A 16430-nucleotide genomic window follows, 5' to 3' on the forward strand; every position below is an offset into this window, starting at 1 on the left:
TTTGTTTTGTTTGTTTTAAGATTTGGCTCCACCGGCTGCCATTGCCATGGTTCCTGATTTCCTCATTGACTTCTTCTTCTTCTGTTGTTGTAGTTACTGAACAGAGATTTTGTTAGAAGGTATCTTTGATTTAGGGTTAACTGAACAATAAACTGCTTTTCTTGCCCGATCACATCTGCATTTCTTACTTGCTAGACATCTGCTGGGTTGTAACATCTGCCCACTTCAGTAGAAAGCTGCAGTGATGTTGTTTCAAAGTCAAATCGCTGACAGATTTCCCGTGCGTGTTTGTCTGCTGACAGACTTCAGCAGAGGCTGCTCTCCTGTATCAACGCTCTCTCATCGATCCTCAGAGCAAATACAACGCACTGAACCATCCTTCATGATGGTGGAGTGAAACGATTTCCAGCTCAAATGAGGAATGAGGAGAGATGAAGTGAGCGGGCCATGGCAGCCAGTGTAATTTAGCCTCTGCAGATATGAATTAAAGCTCCACCCAGTCTAAAGGTAGATGTCCATGTGTTTGTGATTATAAAGCAGGTCTAGGTTCTATATTAATACTGTGAAAGTATCAAAGCCTCAGTCCACAGAGAAATGCACACAGCCTGTATTCAGACACTGAGCCTTAAAACCAGCTCCTGGAACTTTGTAATGTCACAACAAAGCAGTCACCTCCCTCAGCCACGCCCCAAGCCCCACCCACCCAGACCCATCATCCAACTACATCCACACTACTACGTTTTCATTTTAAAAGGGCATTTTAAACCTCCCTCCAGACGACCAGACCTGAAAACACACACATACATGACCATTCACGTACACTGGGCAAGTTCATGCAGGTGTAAAGAGGAAGCAGGTTGTCTCCTCTCAGCTGGTTAGTTCCAGTAAATCCTCTGAAGGAGGAACAGCAAAGACAGTTGTAGAGTTCAAATACAGAACTGAACGGAACAATTATTACTATTAAAACTAAAATGTAGAAGAAGAGGTGAGTTTAAATGTGTGGATGTAGCCTAGATCTGAGGCCTGAGAGAGGAGATGTAAAACTACACTGAGATGGTTTTTGGTTCTTAAAACCACAGATACTATATATAGGTAGGATTCACAGACAGTTTAAAAGGAAGTCAAGTCAGTGAAACCAGTAGATGGGCGTGGCACCTTGACCTTATTGGATGCGAGTGATTTGCAGACAGTTTGTTGATTAATCACTCTGGATTTCTGCTCAGTTTCTGAGGCATTGTTTGTGATTAACCAGAAGTTTCCCTCCAGTCCACCCTGCTTCCTTATTCACTTCTTTCTTCCCTCGCCTCCTCCCTGCGGCTGTGGCACCACGGGGATTTAATTATCAAAATGACTAATTATTTCATTACCAGGGAGTGCAGGGTGAGGTGGTATCCACCAAATTAGAAATATAATAACTAACATGGACTGGGCTGCCAAGGCATGGAGACATTCATCACCTTTTACAGGCGGGATTAATGTGGCATTTGGACTGCCGTTAGCAGCGCAGACAAATTCAATTAAGTTTAAGTGAGGAGATGTCAACGCTGCAGAAAAGCATGCACAGCAACTGAAGAAGAGCTCGGGGTGGGGGAGGGGGGCAGTGCGGAGGAGAGAGTGTGTGGAGATTGTGGAGTGCAGTCGGACAAAATGAATATGTGCAGCAATTAGAAATGCAACAGTTTCTACTGTATGAACCAACAGACTAATGACAAAAAGAAAATGACATGAGGAACAAACGCACAGATGCACAGGCTGCATTTTCATGGTCAAGTCCTCTCTGCCTTTGTCAAACACACCGTTTCCTACTGATGTCATACTTGGCAGACTTGGGCGATATCCATAATTTATTATCTTGATACAATCCAGCCAAAATATTGCGATATACAATATTATCTAATATCTGCCCAAGTCTAATACTTATGGCTAAGCTTATATAAGCTCAACTTATGCATAAGTCTAATATGTGCTGATGAAAACACAGTTTTTTTAAAGATCCCAAATTTTACACTTCTCCAGTGTTTTATTTGAAGTATTGTCTGCTTTGTTGTGACATCACAAAGTTCCAGAAGTCCTGACGGCTGGTTTTAAGGCTCAGTTTCTGAATACAGGCTGTGTGCATTTCTCTGTGGACTGAGGCTTTGATACTTTCACAGTATTAATATAGAACCTAGATCTGCTTTATAATCACAAACACATGGACATCTACCTTTAGACTGTGTGGAGCTTTAAAGTCGTCCAAAATGGTGAAAAGGAGTAAAGTTGAAGACCGTGGGCTTTATTGGCACAGGCGTTACAAGGTCCGTTTGGATTGGTTCAAATCCATTTTAATACAATACTGACATGTGCACAGTTGCTTTGGCCCATGTTGCCTGTGAAGTAACATGACTCCACTGTTAATTCGTTTTGAAGCAAATATGAGGTTTCAGCAGTCTGAGTGAGTCAGATGAAGTGTAAGAGTTTCTGTACAGTGCTCCCTGGCTACACTACAGCAGAGACGCTATGAGAGGGGTGGTGTCATTGGAACAGTGGGATCCAATTAGGATTTAGGTGGAAAAAATACCTGGATTTACAAAGATAATGTAGAAAACATGAAATCAGTAGCTGCTCATTTATAGCCACTGCTGACCATCACTTATGTCAGTTAGATTAACAATCATCACAACAGCAGATTCTACCAGCTGCAGCTTATTAACATTGTTTCCACAATGGCTAAAACAATACTGTCTGTGTGACGTGCTCTATCTGATCCAGTGTTTGTGCTCGGGGAAGATTGTTTGGGAAGAAGAAGAAGAAGAAGAAGAAGAAGAAGAAGAAGAAGAAGAAGAAGAAGAAGAAGAAGAAGAAGAAGAAGAAGAAGAAACATCACTCTGTAACACAACTCAACAAACTGGACTGGACTGGACTGTGTGTTTGGAGTCCAACAAACCAACAGAGCGGCGACTCTTCACATCAGTTCACATCATTCACATCACATCAGTTTCCAGAGATCCTCCCAGTTACTGGACTTTCATTCACATCACATTAACATTTAGACTCAACATCTTAAAGGCAGCTGTCATGCTCATTTCCAGCTCTGTGTTTTTATTGTGGGACTCCACTGGAGCAGCTTTACATGAGTCACAGCTCAGCTTTATCTCAAACTGCCTGTAATGGAGCCCCTCTGTGGAGCCTCTGACTGAAACAATATTAGCTCAGGCCTCCTTAAAAGCCCACTTTTTTCTGGTTGGCCCAACACCAGGAAGCCTGCAGAGGGGCAGCACAGCTGCCTCATCCTCTTACCAGTGTGGAGTTTCTGAGAGGAAACTGTAAAACTCAGTGGCTAAAGACTAAAACTAACTAACAGAATCTATCTAATACTTGGTCCCAGCCTGAGAAAATGAAAGTGGAGAGCAGGAGGTCGCAGTTTGGGAAATATTTCCTGCTTATTGTGTGGACCAATGGTGGATTAATTCTTTCAATCACAGTCCATATGTAAAATATTCCCCTAGTAATAGTTGTACGTGTGGGAAACAAGATTAAATGTCAACTGAAGTAGAAAACATCTCCCGTCAAGAAACACCAAAGCTAACCTACATCAACACTCAGGTAACCCATGCTGGGAGATCGAGCTGAGTGTGGAGCAGATCAACAAATCTGTGACGAGCTGACTTCACCTCGCTGCAGGAAGTAGACAGAAGCAGACAGACACCTGAGCTTCTGTCTCACAGGGACTTTACTTTTACACACGTTTACCTGTTTACGTTTGACCTCTATACGTTTGAAATTTTGTCTACATTTAATATGAACATCCCACATTGTAACATTATATGTATGACAGAAAATAAGGAAAAGCACAATGTGTCTCCTGGATATGGATACGTCTCTGGATCTGAATTAGAACCTCTAGAAACACAAGTGTTCAAAAGTAATTAGGCTGCAGTGATTATTTCAAAGTGTCAGACATGTATAAAAAAAACTGTAATATTTTTTCTGCTCATGTCATTTTCAGGTTCTAACCATAGATTGTGAACATTAATTAAGCTGCAGGTGACTGCACAGCTTTTTGTTTTAGTTTGTTATGTCTTTTACTTGCAGATAAAAAGTGATGAAAGCTGATTCGAATAAGATTTGATGGATAATTTGAAAAGACTGGGATTCATTTAGAAGAATTATTACTGAGTTCAGATTCTATAAAAAGCTGCTGAAGTCCAGGCAGCCACAGGCCAGGAGGTTGTTTACCTTTAGAACATCAAAGCTGTAGATCATGTTAGTTTCACGTCACTTTGGTGGAATAGTTAATTATTTCTCCTACAGTGCTACAATGAGTCTTAAAGGTAGCAAAGCAAATTAACATTGCTTCTAAAATATAATCTGCAGGGATGTTGTTCAGTGTCAGTGTGGACGGCTGAGCCAGCAGCGCTCAGGTGCAGTTTTAAACCACAGTTAATGCTTGACCTACTAAATGTTACTAAAAGGACCAGAGTTATTTTGCCACTAGGTAGGATGGTGACCTATAATTCATCTGTAACCAGGGGCTCATTGTCTTATAATTGCTTCATGCATTTACAGTAGATTTGTTGTTGGGGCACAACATTGGCAATGACCCTGCACACGACTGCCAGGATAACTGTGGTAACTCAGACTGCTGAAGGATCATAGCAGCTTTGGCTGGATGTATGTGTGTTGTTCCTCATTGTTTATACTGGAGCAATGACTTTACTACCAGCATGAGGGAATGAAAACTCTTTCAGTGTAAATGTGGCATGTAAGCAATGTATTTAGGCAGACGTGACATCAGTCAAGAGTAGATGAGCTGGTCCTCACTGACAAAAGAGTATCACTGCAGTGTCTCTCAAAACCACATTACCGGCAAAGAGTAACTGTGATGCTCCAGTTCATTAGTTTTTACCACCATCCACATGTGAATGTTTTGTTTTCTGTTTTTAAGTGAATGCAGAGCACACAGGTAGTGACCACCGGTTTAAACACTGTCACTTATCTCTGAGGTGATCAGGGTTTTGATGCTGCTCAAATTTCATACTTGAAACTGAACATCTGAAAGTATGATTTACCTCAAAGGTTCATAAAGAAAATCCCCGTTTGAGTGTCTGCAGGAGGTGAATTTCAGCCACTGCTGTTTAGTTAATGTTTCTTTTCTCAGATTACATTTGTCACTGCAAAGATAAGATTTATCTTTAATAAACAGCTCTCATTGCTGTACAGCTGACCTCAGGTTGTGAATATCACTCAGGCTTTTTTATAACTTGATACATGCAAATGTAAAAGTGATTTGAAAGGATTCAATAAGAAAATCCCAAACTGAATTTGGATTTGATAAAATGCTCTAAAGGATGGATTAACCAAATGGGCCTGTTGGGTGCAGGCCAATGGGCCAGGAGGTTGTTTCTCTTTGGAAAGTCAGAGAGCTCAGTCAGAAGTATGCAGTGTGGTCGGGTTATCAGGACATCACACTTCTCTTGAGAAAGCTTGTGAAAAGAGTGGTGAAAACAGGCTCTGGACAGCTGTGGGTTTCAGTTTCAGTGGGAGGAATGTGGATTTCATCATAGTCATGGACCAGGGGACCAGCTCTAAACCTGCCAGGGTACTGGGAGTATGCCTGTAGCTTGTCGCTGTAGGGTGTGTTGCGGGGTCTTCCTTGGGAGCTGGGTGTCAGGGCCATTGCTACATGTCATCTGAGGCTTATATATTCACATCCACAGCTGTGTGGATATCCTCAGAAAAAACTCAAGTGTTCCCTGCATGCACTGGGCTCAACCCGGGTTGCAGCTCATCAATATTATGATGACCTCAGAAATGAATTGCCACTGTTTGCAGATAATATTGTTCCGCTGGCTCAGACTACTGACCATAACCACTGGTTTGTTCATGAGTCTACGATGCAACACAGGCGACGCACCAAACAGCCATAAGCTTGGCTCATCTTAAGGGACAGTGTGGGGAACTGCAAATTTAGATCTTCTCCAGCTGGGCTGATGATTGACCCCTTTCAAGGGGTTAGTTAGTTCCACCTTAATGTAGGTTTGTTGAGGCCTTCAGTGTCTTCAGTACCAGAGTGAAGCGTCAGATAGTCTGACTGCATCAAGGTAAAATGCACATTTAGTTCTAAATATATGTTGGTTACCATGGCGATTGAGAGAGCTGTCTTTACTGTGCTTTTTGTTGTTTCAATATAAATGTAAATAAAGATTTAGACAGTTTGCAAATGAGAAGTGGGATGACGGGTGACGTGAGGAGGAGTAGGAATGGAGAGGAGAGGTTTGCAGCAGGCAGACACTCTTACCATGGCACCGACGCTGTATGTGGCTGCTGGAGTGAGTGTGTGGTTGTAGGGGTCGGCAGCATATACTCGTCCATAACTGCAGAAACACACGAGACAACAGAGGATAGTTAAGTCACTTCATGTCCTGGAGACTCCACATTTTATATGTGTGTGTGATACACAGTGGGAGTCAGTATAAATACAGATGTGGGTCACACTTTACTTTACAAAGACACATTATATTGAACTTTATCATGGCAATGAAATGTCCATGGGAATTAAATTCATAATGTCAGTGAGAATTATCACCCAAGTCTGCAGCTCTACAGAGCCTGTTTATTTACATTTAACCTATACCGACTCTGGATGTGATCCTGGTCTCTGATGTGATGGCCTGCCGTCCTCCCTGAACACCTCCTGGATGCTCCTCTGGCTTTGATAAATGTCACTTCATTCATTCTAGAAATATGTTGCCTCTGATCATGATCCAGCCACAGATCGGATCTCCCACAGAACATATTTGCTGTTGCAGTTTCATGATCTGACACCACAGTAGTTACAGTATGGTTAGGTTTTGGCACAAATATATCTTAGTTAGGGTTAGTTAGGGTCTTTTTTTCCAGCTGGTCATCAGGATCTGTATCTTAGAACCAAAGGGAAGCTAAGCTAAGCTAACCGCAGTTCTTCCTAATATTGTTGGTAGAGGAAAGGAAAGATTAACCCACCCTGGCTTGCTCTATGGAGCAGTGATAGTATCACACTGCATCACAGCCCAGAGTAGTCACGGTACAACAGACTACATCTGCGATGCTGGGTCAGGTTAAACAGACCTACATCCTTCAGCCCATAGTGTGTCAGTCTGTGAAGTTACTGTTTAACAGTGACAGAGGTCTGCAGAGCATTAACACGCTCACTGCATTTAACCATTTACATTACTGTTGTTTGAAATCAGCTTTCAAGTAGCAGAACAGGAAAACTCAGGGTATCGAATCGTGAATGGTTCATCCTCTGGGGAACAGGAAAGTATTTAATATACTTCCTGATAATCAGCCAATTCAATCTTGACTTTTCTTCTATGTATAATTTTGGTCTGATAGTCAAAGGCTGTGCAATCATTAGAAATCATCTTTTTAGGAGCATTATCATCCACAGTAAACAGTGTGGCTAGTGTGGATGTGGAGATGTGTGAGGAGCATTTTATTTTCCACCTCCTGTGTAGATCTATTGAATGTAATAATATAAAGGGTGTGTCAGGTGTCTGTCTGCTTCTTAAAAAGTGTAAGAAGCAGAGGTATTAGCTCAGAAAGGAGTTTTTTTAATTTATTTCAATGAAAGACATGAAAATTAAAGAATCTGAGATTTAAATATAGAAGGAACCAGGCAGCAGTGATTATTCTCAGTGAGCAGCCTTACCCTCCCCCTCCTCCCTTTCACCCCTCCCTGTCCTAGCCCAGACGCGATAAGGGCCAATCAGGGGCCGGGGCCTCTGCCCATAATTGAGCAGCATAGCGGCCCAGTGGTTGAAGCGATTAGAAGTTAATCCCAATTAGTTTTGGACATTGCTATTCACCATGCAGCCCCCCCAACACCCACTCTCAACCCAGCACCGCATTTGACCTATCTTATCTCACAGTGCAGAGCCCTAGCCCATGATCAGCGTGTGTGTGTGTGTGTGTGTGTGTGTGTGTGTGTGTCTGTGTGTGTGGGAATACAACACAAATTTAAAATGCAGTTTGAGTCAAATGCATTTTTAAAGTGACCCTGAGGTGAAAAGATAAACACGGAAACATTTTCTACAAACGCTACGAGGTCTTCGGACAGAAGGAATATTTAGGGAGAAAAAAGAAATATTTCTGTATAAAAATGTTTGGCAGCTACAATATTGTCTTTGAACCATCTGCAGTGAGATCACCTTCAGCTGCACTTTCCTCGGCCATTCTGTGAGTTTTTCAAGTGTTGTCGAGAGAGAGAGAGAGAGAGATGAGAGGATGGAGATGAGTATCATGTCTGTGCTCACAGTTCTGTGAGGCTCTTCTCAGGCACAGTGGTACTTAAAAGCTAAATGCTAGCACTGCCATGCTAACACACTCACAATGACAAGGCTAACAGGGGAACATGAAAATGTTATGGTTCAGGGTTCATCCTCTGAGCACCATGAATGTACAAGATTTAATGTATTGTTTTATTGCTGCTGGGGATTACAATGCTTTGTTTGTTCAACTGTGAGTCTGCAGGTGATGAATGGGGAAAAACATCTCCCACGATGTTGTCGTGTGAGACACGAAATACAAATTCACTCACTGATTTCAAAGTCTCTGCTGTGTAAGAGTGTAAACACTATAAACCTGTCATTAGAGATGCACATAGTCAATGTAAATCTGCACAGCAGATTTTGTTTGTTACCGTCACACTGAAAGCAGCAAGTCAAAAAAAAAAAAAAAAATCACTCTGGCTGTCAACTGAAATAGATAGCTAACACGTTTGTTCAGAATGCTGTTTTGAATGCTAAGGTGCTAGTTAGCATGCAATTCCCTCCTGTTTTCACAAAATATCAAAGCTACACTTCACCAGCTCACCTGGAACAACCTACAGTGTCTGACACCTTTTTTTCAGTCTCTATAAGCAAACGGGCACATGCTGTAAAGGATGAGGAAACCCATCACCACAGTCATCAACTTCTCCACTGCGTGGGAACAAAGGTCTGTACAGATGTGTTCTCTAGTGTTCACCAGAGTGGAGCACTTCTACATTCTGATTGGTTGCTGGCGAACTGCATCATAACTCATTACTACAAAGTTACCTGAACTCTTTCTGACGCCCCCACACCGCGCCGTTCACCACCAAGAGATGCTGGCTCACACAGAAAATGAATGACTTCCTGTCATGTTGACATTCTCGCCACTTTCGGCCTGAGCGTACAGTTACTGGGAGACGTGCTGTAAATACCCATAGCGTAGGTGACTGATGTCACTGCTGCAGTGCTACACACAGTATTTAACACGGTCACTTTATGCGCTGGAGCTGTTTCCTGACAAACAGGAACTCATCAGTCCGTCAGAAGGTCTGTCATGTTGCCAGATTCTCTCAGAGAACATGTTTTGGTATGGGCCAGGAACAAAGGGCTAGACCTCACTGTGAGATGAGACAGCACACAGCCCCTCCCCCCTCACACCACATTTCTCTGTGTACAGATGAAACCAGTGAGATACAGTGGGTCCACTAGTCAGCCTCACAGGTGATGGTAGGTGTTTCCAACTGTCTCCAGTCTATATGTAGCCGGTCTAACACCACTGTGACTCTACCTCCAAACACACAGCAGACTGTAGAGTGTATTTCTTGGTATGTTATGGTATTCAGATGAAAACAGAATATTATCAGAGACACGTCTCTCCAATTCTAGAGAAAAGAAAAATGAGTAGGTTCGACCCAGCTACTCCTCTTATTTCGTCTCCATCTATCCTCTATCTGTAGAGGTGTTAAGATGTCTGGACTGAGGAGGAGGAACAACAGGCGCTTTCAAAGATAAGATACACAGCCCTGTCAACGCTGTGTTTCCTTTTATAAGCAAATAATCGAGACAGGCACATAAATGACCTTATTGCAAATGTTGACATGCAGATAGTAGTTAATTCTGGAACAGTTCCTGCTCTGGAAAATACCCAGAAGTCTATGCTCGTTCATGTGCATGTGTGTAGTAATTTGTGAACTCTCATAATGTGCTCGCATGAGCGTATCTGCATGAGTGGCTGTGTTTCATCTGTGCTGGTTTATACGCTTCAGGGGTCGTGCTGGGTCTGGTCAGGCCTCATGAAAGCAGCTGTTGGTGTGTCCCCTCTGTGACCCTCATGGCACAAACATGACCAACATGTTGCCAGAGTGGCCCCACACAGATGGGCACTTACAGGCTACACAGGTACACAAGCAAGTCGTCAAAGATACACCAGATCAAGGTGAAACACCCAGACAGTCCTCCTGATGTGGGCAGCAGAACAAGGGGAAAACTCAGCATACATCATCACCTTATAAAATACTGGAAAACATTTGCCTATTTACAATAGTCAAACTAAGAGACTAACCAGCTCTGCAGAGCTGAGGAGGAACTGATGTGATGTTAGTTCTCTGTAGGTTTGTCACTGCCCTCACATTAAAATGGTTTCACCTCTGATCAAACCCAGCAGCACTGATGGGTGTGGTCTGTGTGGTCAGAGGTGAGGTCCTATGTCACTGTAGCACAGTGAGAATTTAAGCCACTGGAGGTCATCAACAGGATTCTTTAAAGCTAACAGAAGCCCATTCACCTGTTCTCCTGCATTTAACTCAACACCTGTATAAAGGCCAAACACCATTCAAGTTTCCAAATGCTCACTACTACACAATAATCAACTGTGCATAAATCCTGGGGAGGAAAACTGAGGAGGAGACAATCCAGCCCACAGCTCCATGTTATTTTACGCTAGTTTGGTACTCGTCTCCATTTTCTTATGTTCTATAAAAATTAAGCAGTAAAACAATGGCTGACAAGGTGTATTAAAAACAAACACTGCAGGCTCTGGATGGGAATGGACCTTGTGTGTGTGTAATGAGTCACTACAGGCCTGTCAGTCCAACCTAGGGCGACAAGGCACCCAGTACTTTACAGTGAGATCATTACACAAGACCCTTTGATGTAAGAAGACTGGGTATAAACCTGGTACAGGTCCAGAACGTGTATGGATGCCAACCGTGGGCTTGGAGCTGCATCTCTTGTTATAGACAGTGAACCAGCTCACCTCTGTTATGGCAAAGAAACTACTTTCATTACAGTACATGAACCATTATTACTCAGAGAGAGAGTTAGTCATCACTAACTGCTGATGAAACTAGCAGATCTGAAGAGCATGTAAACAACAGAAACATCAGCAACAGGAAATGAGACAATATGCTTACTGCAGCACAACAATAAAAGCCCGAAAGCCTGAAACACTATGCTTTTAATCTGAAACAATTACAGGAAGTGCTGAGTTTGTGTTAAGACGTAATGCAGTAACTTTAATGGGGCAAGCAGGAGCAGACCAAAACGAGGCTTCATACTAACATTCTGCTGTGACCAGTTCTACAGATCAAACTGAGGAAGATAGAAATAAAGAGCTGTTACCTTCGGCAGGTGAGGTAAATTAAGGCACTGGTCACTTTGAGGAAATTAAATAAAACTATTAATTTAATTATAGCTTTACCACCAGTTCGTCACGCTCACATCTGGTTAAAAGGTAAGAGACAAATATACTCCCATTGTATTTACAGAATACTTCAGCTGGTTGTATCTGCTAAAAACCCCAGTCAACTTTCAAAATGCTCTGTCTTGCACAACAAAATGTTTCATAAAATATCATTTTAATGACATGTACATCTTATAAATTAGCATGAAATATATATAATGAATGTAAGGGTAGATGCTTGTTTTGCATTTTAAAGTTAATAAAGTTTTCATTTGATTCAAATTTGAATCTAACAGTCATGAATCAATACTGTCAGCATTTGGTTATTTCTTATGACGTATTGTTCCTCATGTCACCTGGATTTATGTCTATAAGTGTGTAACAGGAAGGGTTTTAGGAAAGAGAGGACCACTGGTTTAGCCTATTTCTCTGATGGCCATCTATCACTTCTGCAGAATAACAGCTCTTATGCAGAGGAATAAATCTTCTCCACCTCTAAACTTGGCTTTCCCTTATTTCTCCCTGGCCAAATATAGCCACTGCCATCATTCATAAGCATATAGTTCCTTCTAAAGTGAACCTGCTGTGTAGCAACTAAGATATTAACTGCTCTATTGTCTAGAGCCAAAGCCCTGTCTCTATAATTTTACATCATGCTCCTGAAATAGATGGATATAGATGTATTTCTGTCATCTGAGACTGCTAATTCAAACCATGCTCACAAAAAAAGGAAAGAAAAAGGTGAGGAAAGTGAGGCAGAAAATGAATAGATGAATAATAAATCAAAAAGGACAGACGCTTGCAAGTTCCATGCAATTATAAACTAAAATTACACACCAGTGCTCACTAATTTTGCACAAATTATTTATTGTGTTATGAATATATCTATTATTAATAAAATGAGGAAAGGCTTATGGGAGATGACACATCCTCAAATATCATTTCAGTTCCAGAAACCACTGTTTCAAATCCAGTGTTCATAAGGCAAATTTTGACAATTATCAAGAACTAAGAGTCTCTACCCAGGAACCTGCAGTGCAATCCAGTGCAACAGTCCTGTAATAAACCTAGTGAAGCTTCTAATGGACAAGGTCCTTCTGGTGCGTTGAGTAAGTGAAAGTGTAAGCATTACACTATACTGACTGGGGCGGTCAGAGTATTAAGAAAAAAGTATAAACATTACACTATACTGATTGTGGCGGTCAGAGTATTCAGCAGAGTGTAAGCATTACACTACTGGGGCGGTCTGAATATCTCCGAATATTTCTGTGGCAGTCTAAATCTGAATCCTTCTGAATTCTGGAATCATTCAGAATTCAACTCTGTGCGTTGTAAACAACTGAGGCCAAGTGAACAATAAGAGCTGCGAGTTTCGGTCATCTACGGGTGATCAGAACACTCAGGTATGAGCAATTTGCACCTCAATTGAAAAACCATTCACGGCAACGACAGAGGGCGGTCTACGCTAGTCGCAATCAGCCTATACGCGAGAACAGCTGCGTTCAATTCTATGACATTATATAAACAGGGGTGGTCCCTGAAGCTTCAGCGTAAGCGTCAACCGTAGCGTTAAGACGGACGAGGTTAAGACAAGCAAGTTTACCGAGCAAAGCGAACCGGTCCTATTCCCTCCACAGTCTTAACAGTACAGTATGTGCCACTCCATACCTATTGTGGTCTCCGGTCCGCACAGAAAACACTCTGTCAAAAGACGCAGAAATCCAAGTAACCTCCGGCCTCTAAAACAGTCCTCACACACTGTTGCCTCATTTTCCATGGGCTTATGGAACTTCCAATCTGCAGTTAACAAAACCGATTTTATTACGGCTTATACCAACCACCTTTCTCTTACGCTCCTTGCTCTCACTGAGACATGGATCAAACCAGAGAACACAGCCACCCCAGCTGCTCTCTCCACTATTTACACCCTCTCCCACAACCCCCGCCCTTCTGGTCGAGGAGGAGGGACTGGTCTGCTAATTTCCAACAAATGGAAATTCACTCCGCTGTCGCACTCTACTAATTACGACACTTTCGAATACCATGCCATTGCAGTATCGGCCCCTGTTAAGGCCTACGTTGTTGTCATTTACCGTCCACCAGGCCAACTGGGTGGCTTTACAGACGAGCTAGATACCCTGTTGTCATCCATTCCTGATCATGACTGTCCGTTGCTTGTCCTAGGCGACATGAACATCCACTTAGACAGTCCAGACTCTGATTACTTTATGTCACTAATACATTCATTTGACCTCCAGCTGGTCCAGAGCCCTCCTACTCACAAAGCTGGCAAAAACCTTGACACCTGATTCTCACCCGAAACTGTGCCGCAGATGCACTGGTGGTAACGCCTCTCCACCTATCAGATCACTTTTTTATCCAGTTTAATGTCACTCTATCAGAGCAACCCTCTGCTCCTCCATCTATGGTTACGTTCCGCCGTAACCTCCGTAACCTATCACCAACCCACTTCTCCTCTACTGTTGCCTCTGCTTTACCTCCACTCAGCACATTCTCCTCTCTGAAGGTTAATGATGCCACTGATTCACTCAGCTCTACTCTGAACTCATGCCTGAACAGACTGTGTCCTTTATCTACGAGGCCTGCTCGATCCAACCAATCCCACCCATGGTTGAATGACACCCTCTGTTCACAGTGCACCAAACTCAGAGCTGCTGAAAGAAAATGGCTCAAATCCAAACTAGCTGATGATCTCAAAAGCTACCAGACACTCTTATCCTCCTTCTCAACCAGCGTTTCTGCTGCAAAGACTGCTTTTTACAATGACAAAGTCAACAGTGTCACTGACACCCGGAAACTTTTCTCCACCTTCAAATCACTACTCAACCCTCCACCTCCCCCTCCTCCTACCTGCCTTACCGCCAATACATTTGCATCATTCTTTACAGGCAAAGTGGCAGCAATCAGCAGCCAATTCTCAGTCCAACTTGCTCTCCACCCAACTCCTAGCACTGTAACATGTAGCAGTCCTACTACATGTCTCTCTGTACCTCAGCTGGGTGGTACTGAATCAGCTACTGCACTTTCGCAACCAAGCACAGTTGCTAGCACCTCTTTTTCTGGCTTTACACTCCTCTCTGAGAGTATGGTATCCAAACTGTTGACATGTAGCCGTCCTACTACATGCTCGTTGGACCCTATACCAACAAACCTCCTCCAAACCATTAGCCCAACCATCACGCCAGCTATCACACATGTGATGAATGAATCACTGACCTCTGGCACTTTTCCCACTGCATTCAAAGCAGCTCGGGTAACACCTCTACTCAAGAAACCCTCTCTCAACCCTGCTGAGGTCGAGAATTATCGCCCTGTCTCGCTTCTTCCATTCCTATCCAAAACTATTGAACGGGCAGTGGCTAAACAACTCTCAGAATTCCTCCTACAGAACAATCTTCTTGATCAAAATCAATCTGGTTTCAAGAGTGGTCATTCAACCGAAACTGCCCTGTTGTCTGTGACAGAAAAGAAGCAAGAGCAGCTGCAAAGTCCTCTGTCCTCATTCTACTTGACTTATCAGCTGCCTTTGACACAGTTAACCATCGCATCCTCCTCTCTACTCTCTCTAACATGGGCATCTCTGGCTTGGCTCTTTCCTGGTTTGAATCCTACCTGACAGGGCGCTCATTCAGCGTATCCTGGCTTGGACAGTCGTCCACCTTGCATCACCTCACCACAGGGGTCCCCCAGGGCTCAGTGCTGGGGCACCTACTATTTGCTATCTACACCACCTCCCTGGGTCCGATCATTCGCTCACATGGCTTTTCCTATCACTGCTACGCAGATGACACTCAGCTGTATCTGTCATTTCCTCCTGATGACCCCTCAATCTCTGCACGGGTCTCTGGTTGCCTCTCAGACATCGCCACATGGATGAAGGCACATCACCTCCAGCTGAATCTTTCAAAAACTGAACTGCTGGTTCTCCCAGCTAAACCTACAAGACACCATGACATCAACATCAAAACTGATTCCCTATGGCTCGCCCCCACCAGGGTGGTGAGAAACTTAGGGGTTATGATTGATGACCAACTAACCTTTTCCAATCATGTCGCCTCAGTTGCCCGGTCATGCCGCTATGCACTTTACAACATCAGAAAAATCAGACCTTACCTAACTCAACATACTACTCAACTCCTGACACAAGCTGTGGTCATCTCAAAACTAGACTACTGCAATGCCCTCCTGACGGGCCTCCCAGCCCGCACAGTGCAACCACTTCGGATGATCCAGAACGCGGCGGCGCGCCTAGTCTACAACCAACCCAAAAGGTCACATGTCACCCCGCTGCTCATCGAGCTCCACTGGCTACCTGTTGCAGCCCGCATTAAGTTCAAATCTCTAATGCTTGCCTACAAAGTTGTCTCTGGTACTGCACCTACCTACTTGAACGCCCTGGTACAGGCATATGCTACCTCATGACCGTTGCGCTCCTCTAACGAACAACGCCTGGCTCTGCCACCCATTCGTTCAAGGCAATCCAAACTCTTCTCTCACGTTGTCCCCCGTTGGTGGAACACACTACCACTTCCTACCAGAGCAGGGGTGTCCCTCTCCACCTTTAAAAGACTCCTGAAGACCCTGCTCTTCAGAGAGCACCTTCTCTCCTAGCACTACATGACAAACCTACACTTAAAGAATTGTCACTAGCACTTATTGCTGCGCTAACACTTCTTATCGCACTTAACCTTGATTGTTCCCCTTTCTGTAATTTGCTTTGGATAAAAGCGTCTGCTAAATGACTAAATGACTAAATGACTAATGCTCTGTCTTCTTTGGGACTTTCTCAGAGAGGTCGACTCCACGGTCGCCGTGAGATTTGAGCCTGTGCATCATGTCTGTTGTAAGTGATATTAAATGTATGGGGTGGGGTCTAGTTACAAATAAATGTGCATGGCTCAGTGAATAACTAGAGTCGGTGAGTACTCAACTGTATCAAAGGAAAGAAAAGGTTG

General features: G+C 43.3%; 1 protein-coding gene across 7 annotated transcripts in view; it reads right to left on the reverse strand.

Moving 5' to 3' along the window:
- The window catches only part of rbfox1 (RNA binding fox-1 homolog 1), a 309086-nt gene that overhangs the window by 4764 nt on the left and 287892 nt on the right, over positions 1 to 16430 (reverse strand). For all 7 annotated transcript variants that reach the window (XR_011694044.1, XR_011694045.1, XM_071501337.1 and 4 more), the window contains one exon: positions 6281 to 6356. Coding sequence is in view for 5 of the 7 variants with exons in the window: in XM_071501337.1 (XP_071357438.1) it covers positions 6281 to 6356 (76 nt within the window). In the remaining 2 variants the exon portion in view is untranslated. The remainder of the gene's footprint in view (positions 1 to 6280; positions 6357 to 16430) is intronic.

The sequence above is a fragment of the Trachinotus anak genome, unplaced genomic scaffold (assembly GCF_046630095.1).
Source record: "Trachinotus anak isolate AG129_WGS33_773 ecotype Australia unplaced genomic scaffold, CSIRO_AGI_Tana_v1 ptg000017l, whole genome shotgun sequence".
Lineage (NCBI taxonomy): Eukaryota > Metazoa > Chordata > Actinopteri > Carangiformes > Carangidae > Trachinotus > Trachinotus anak.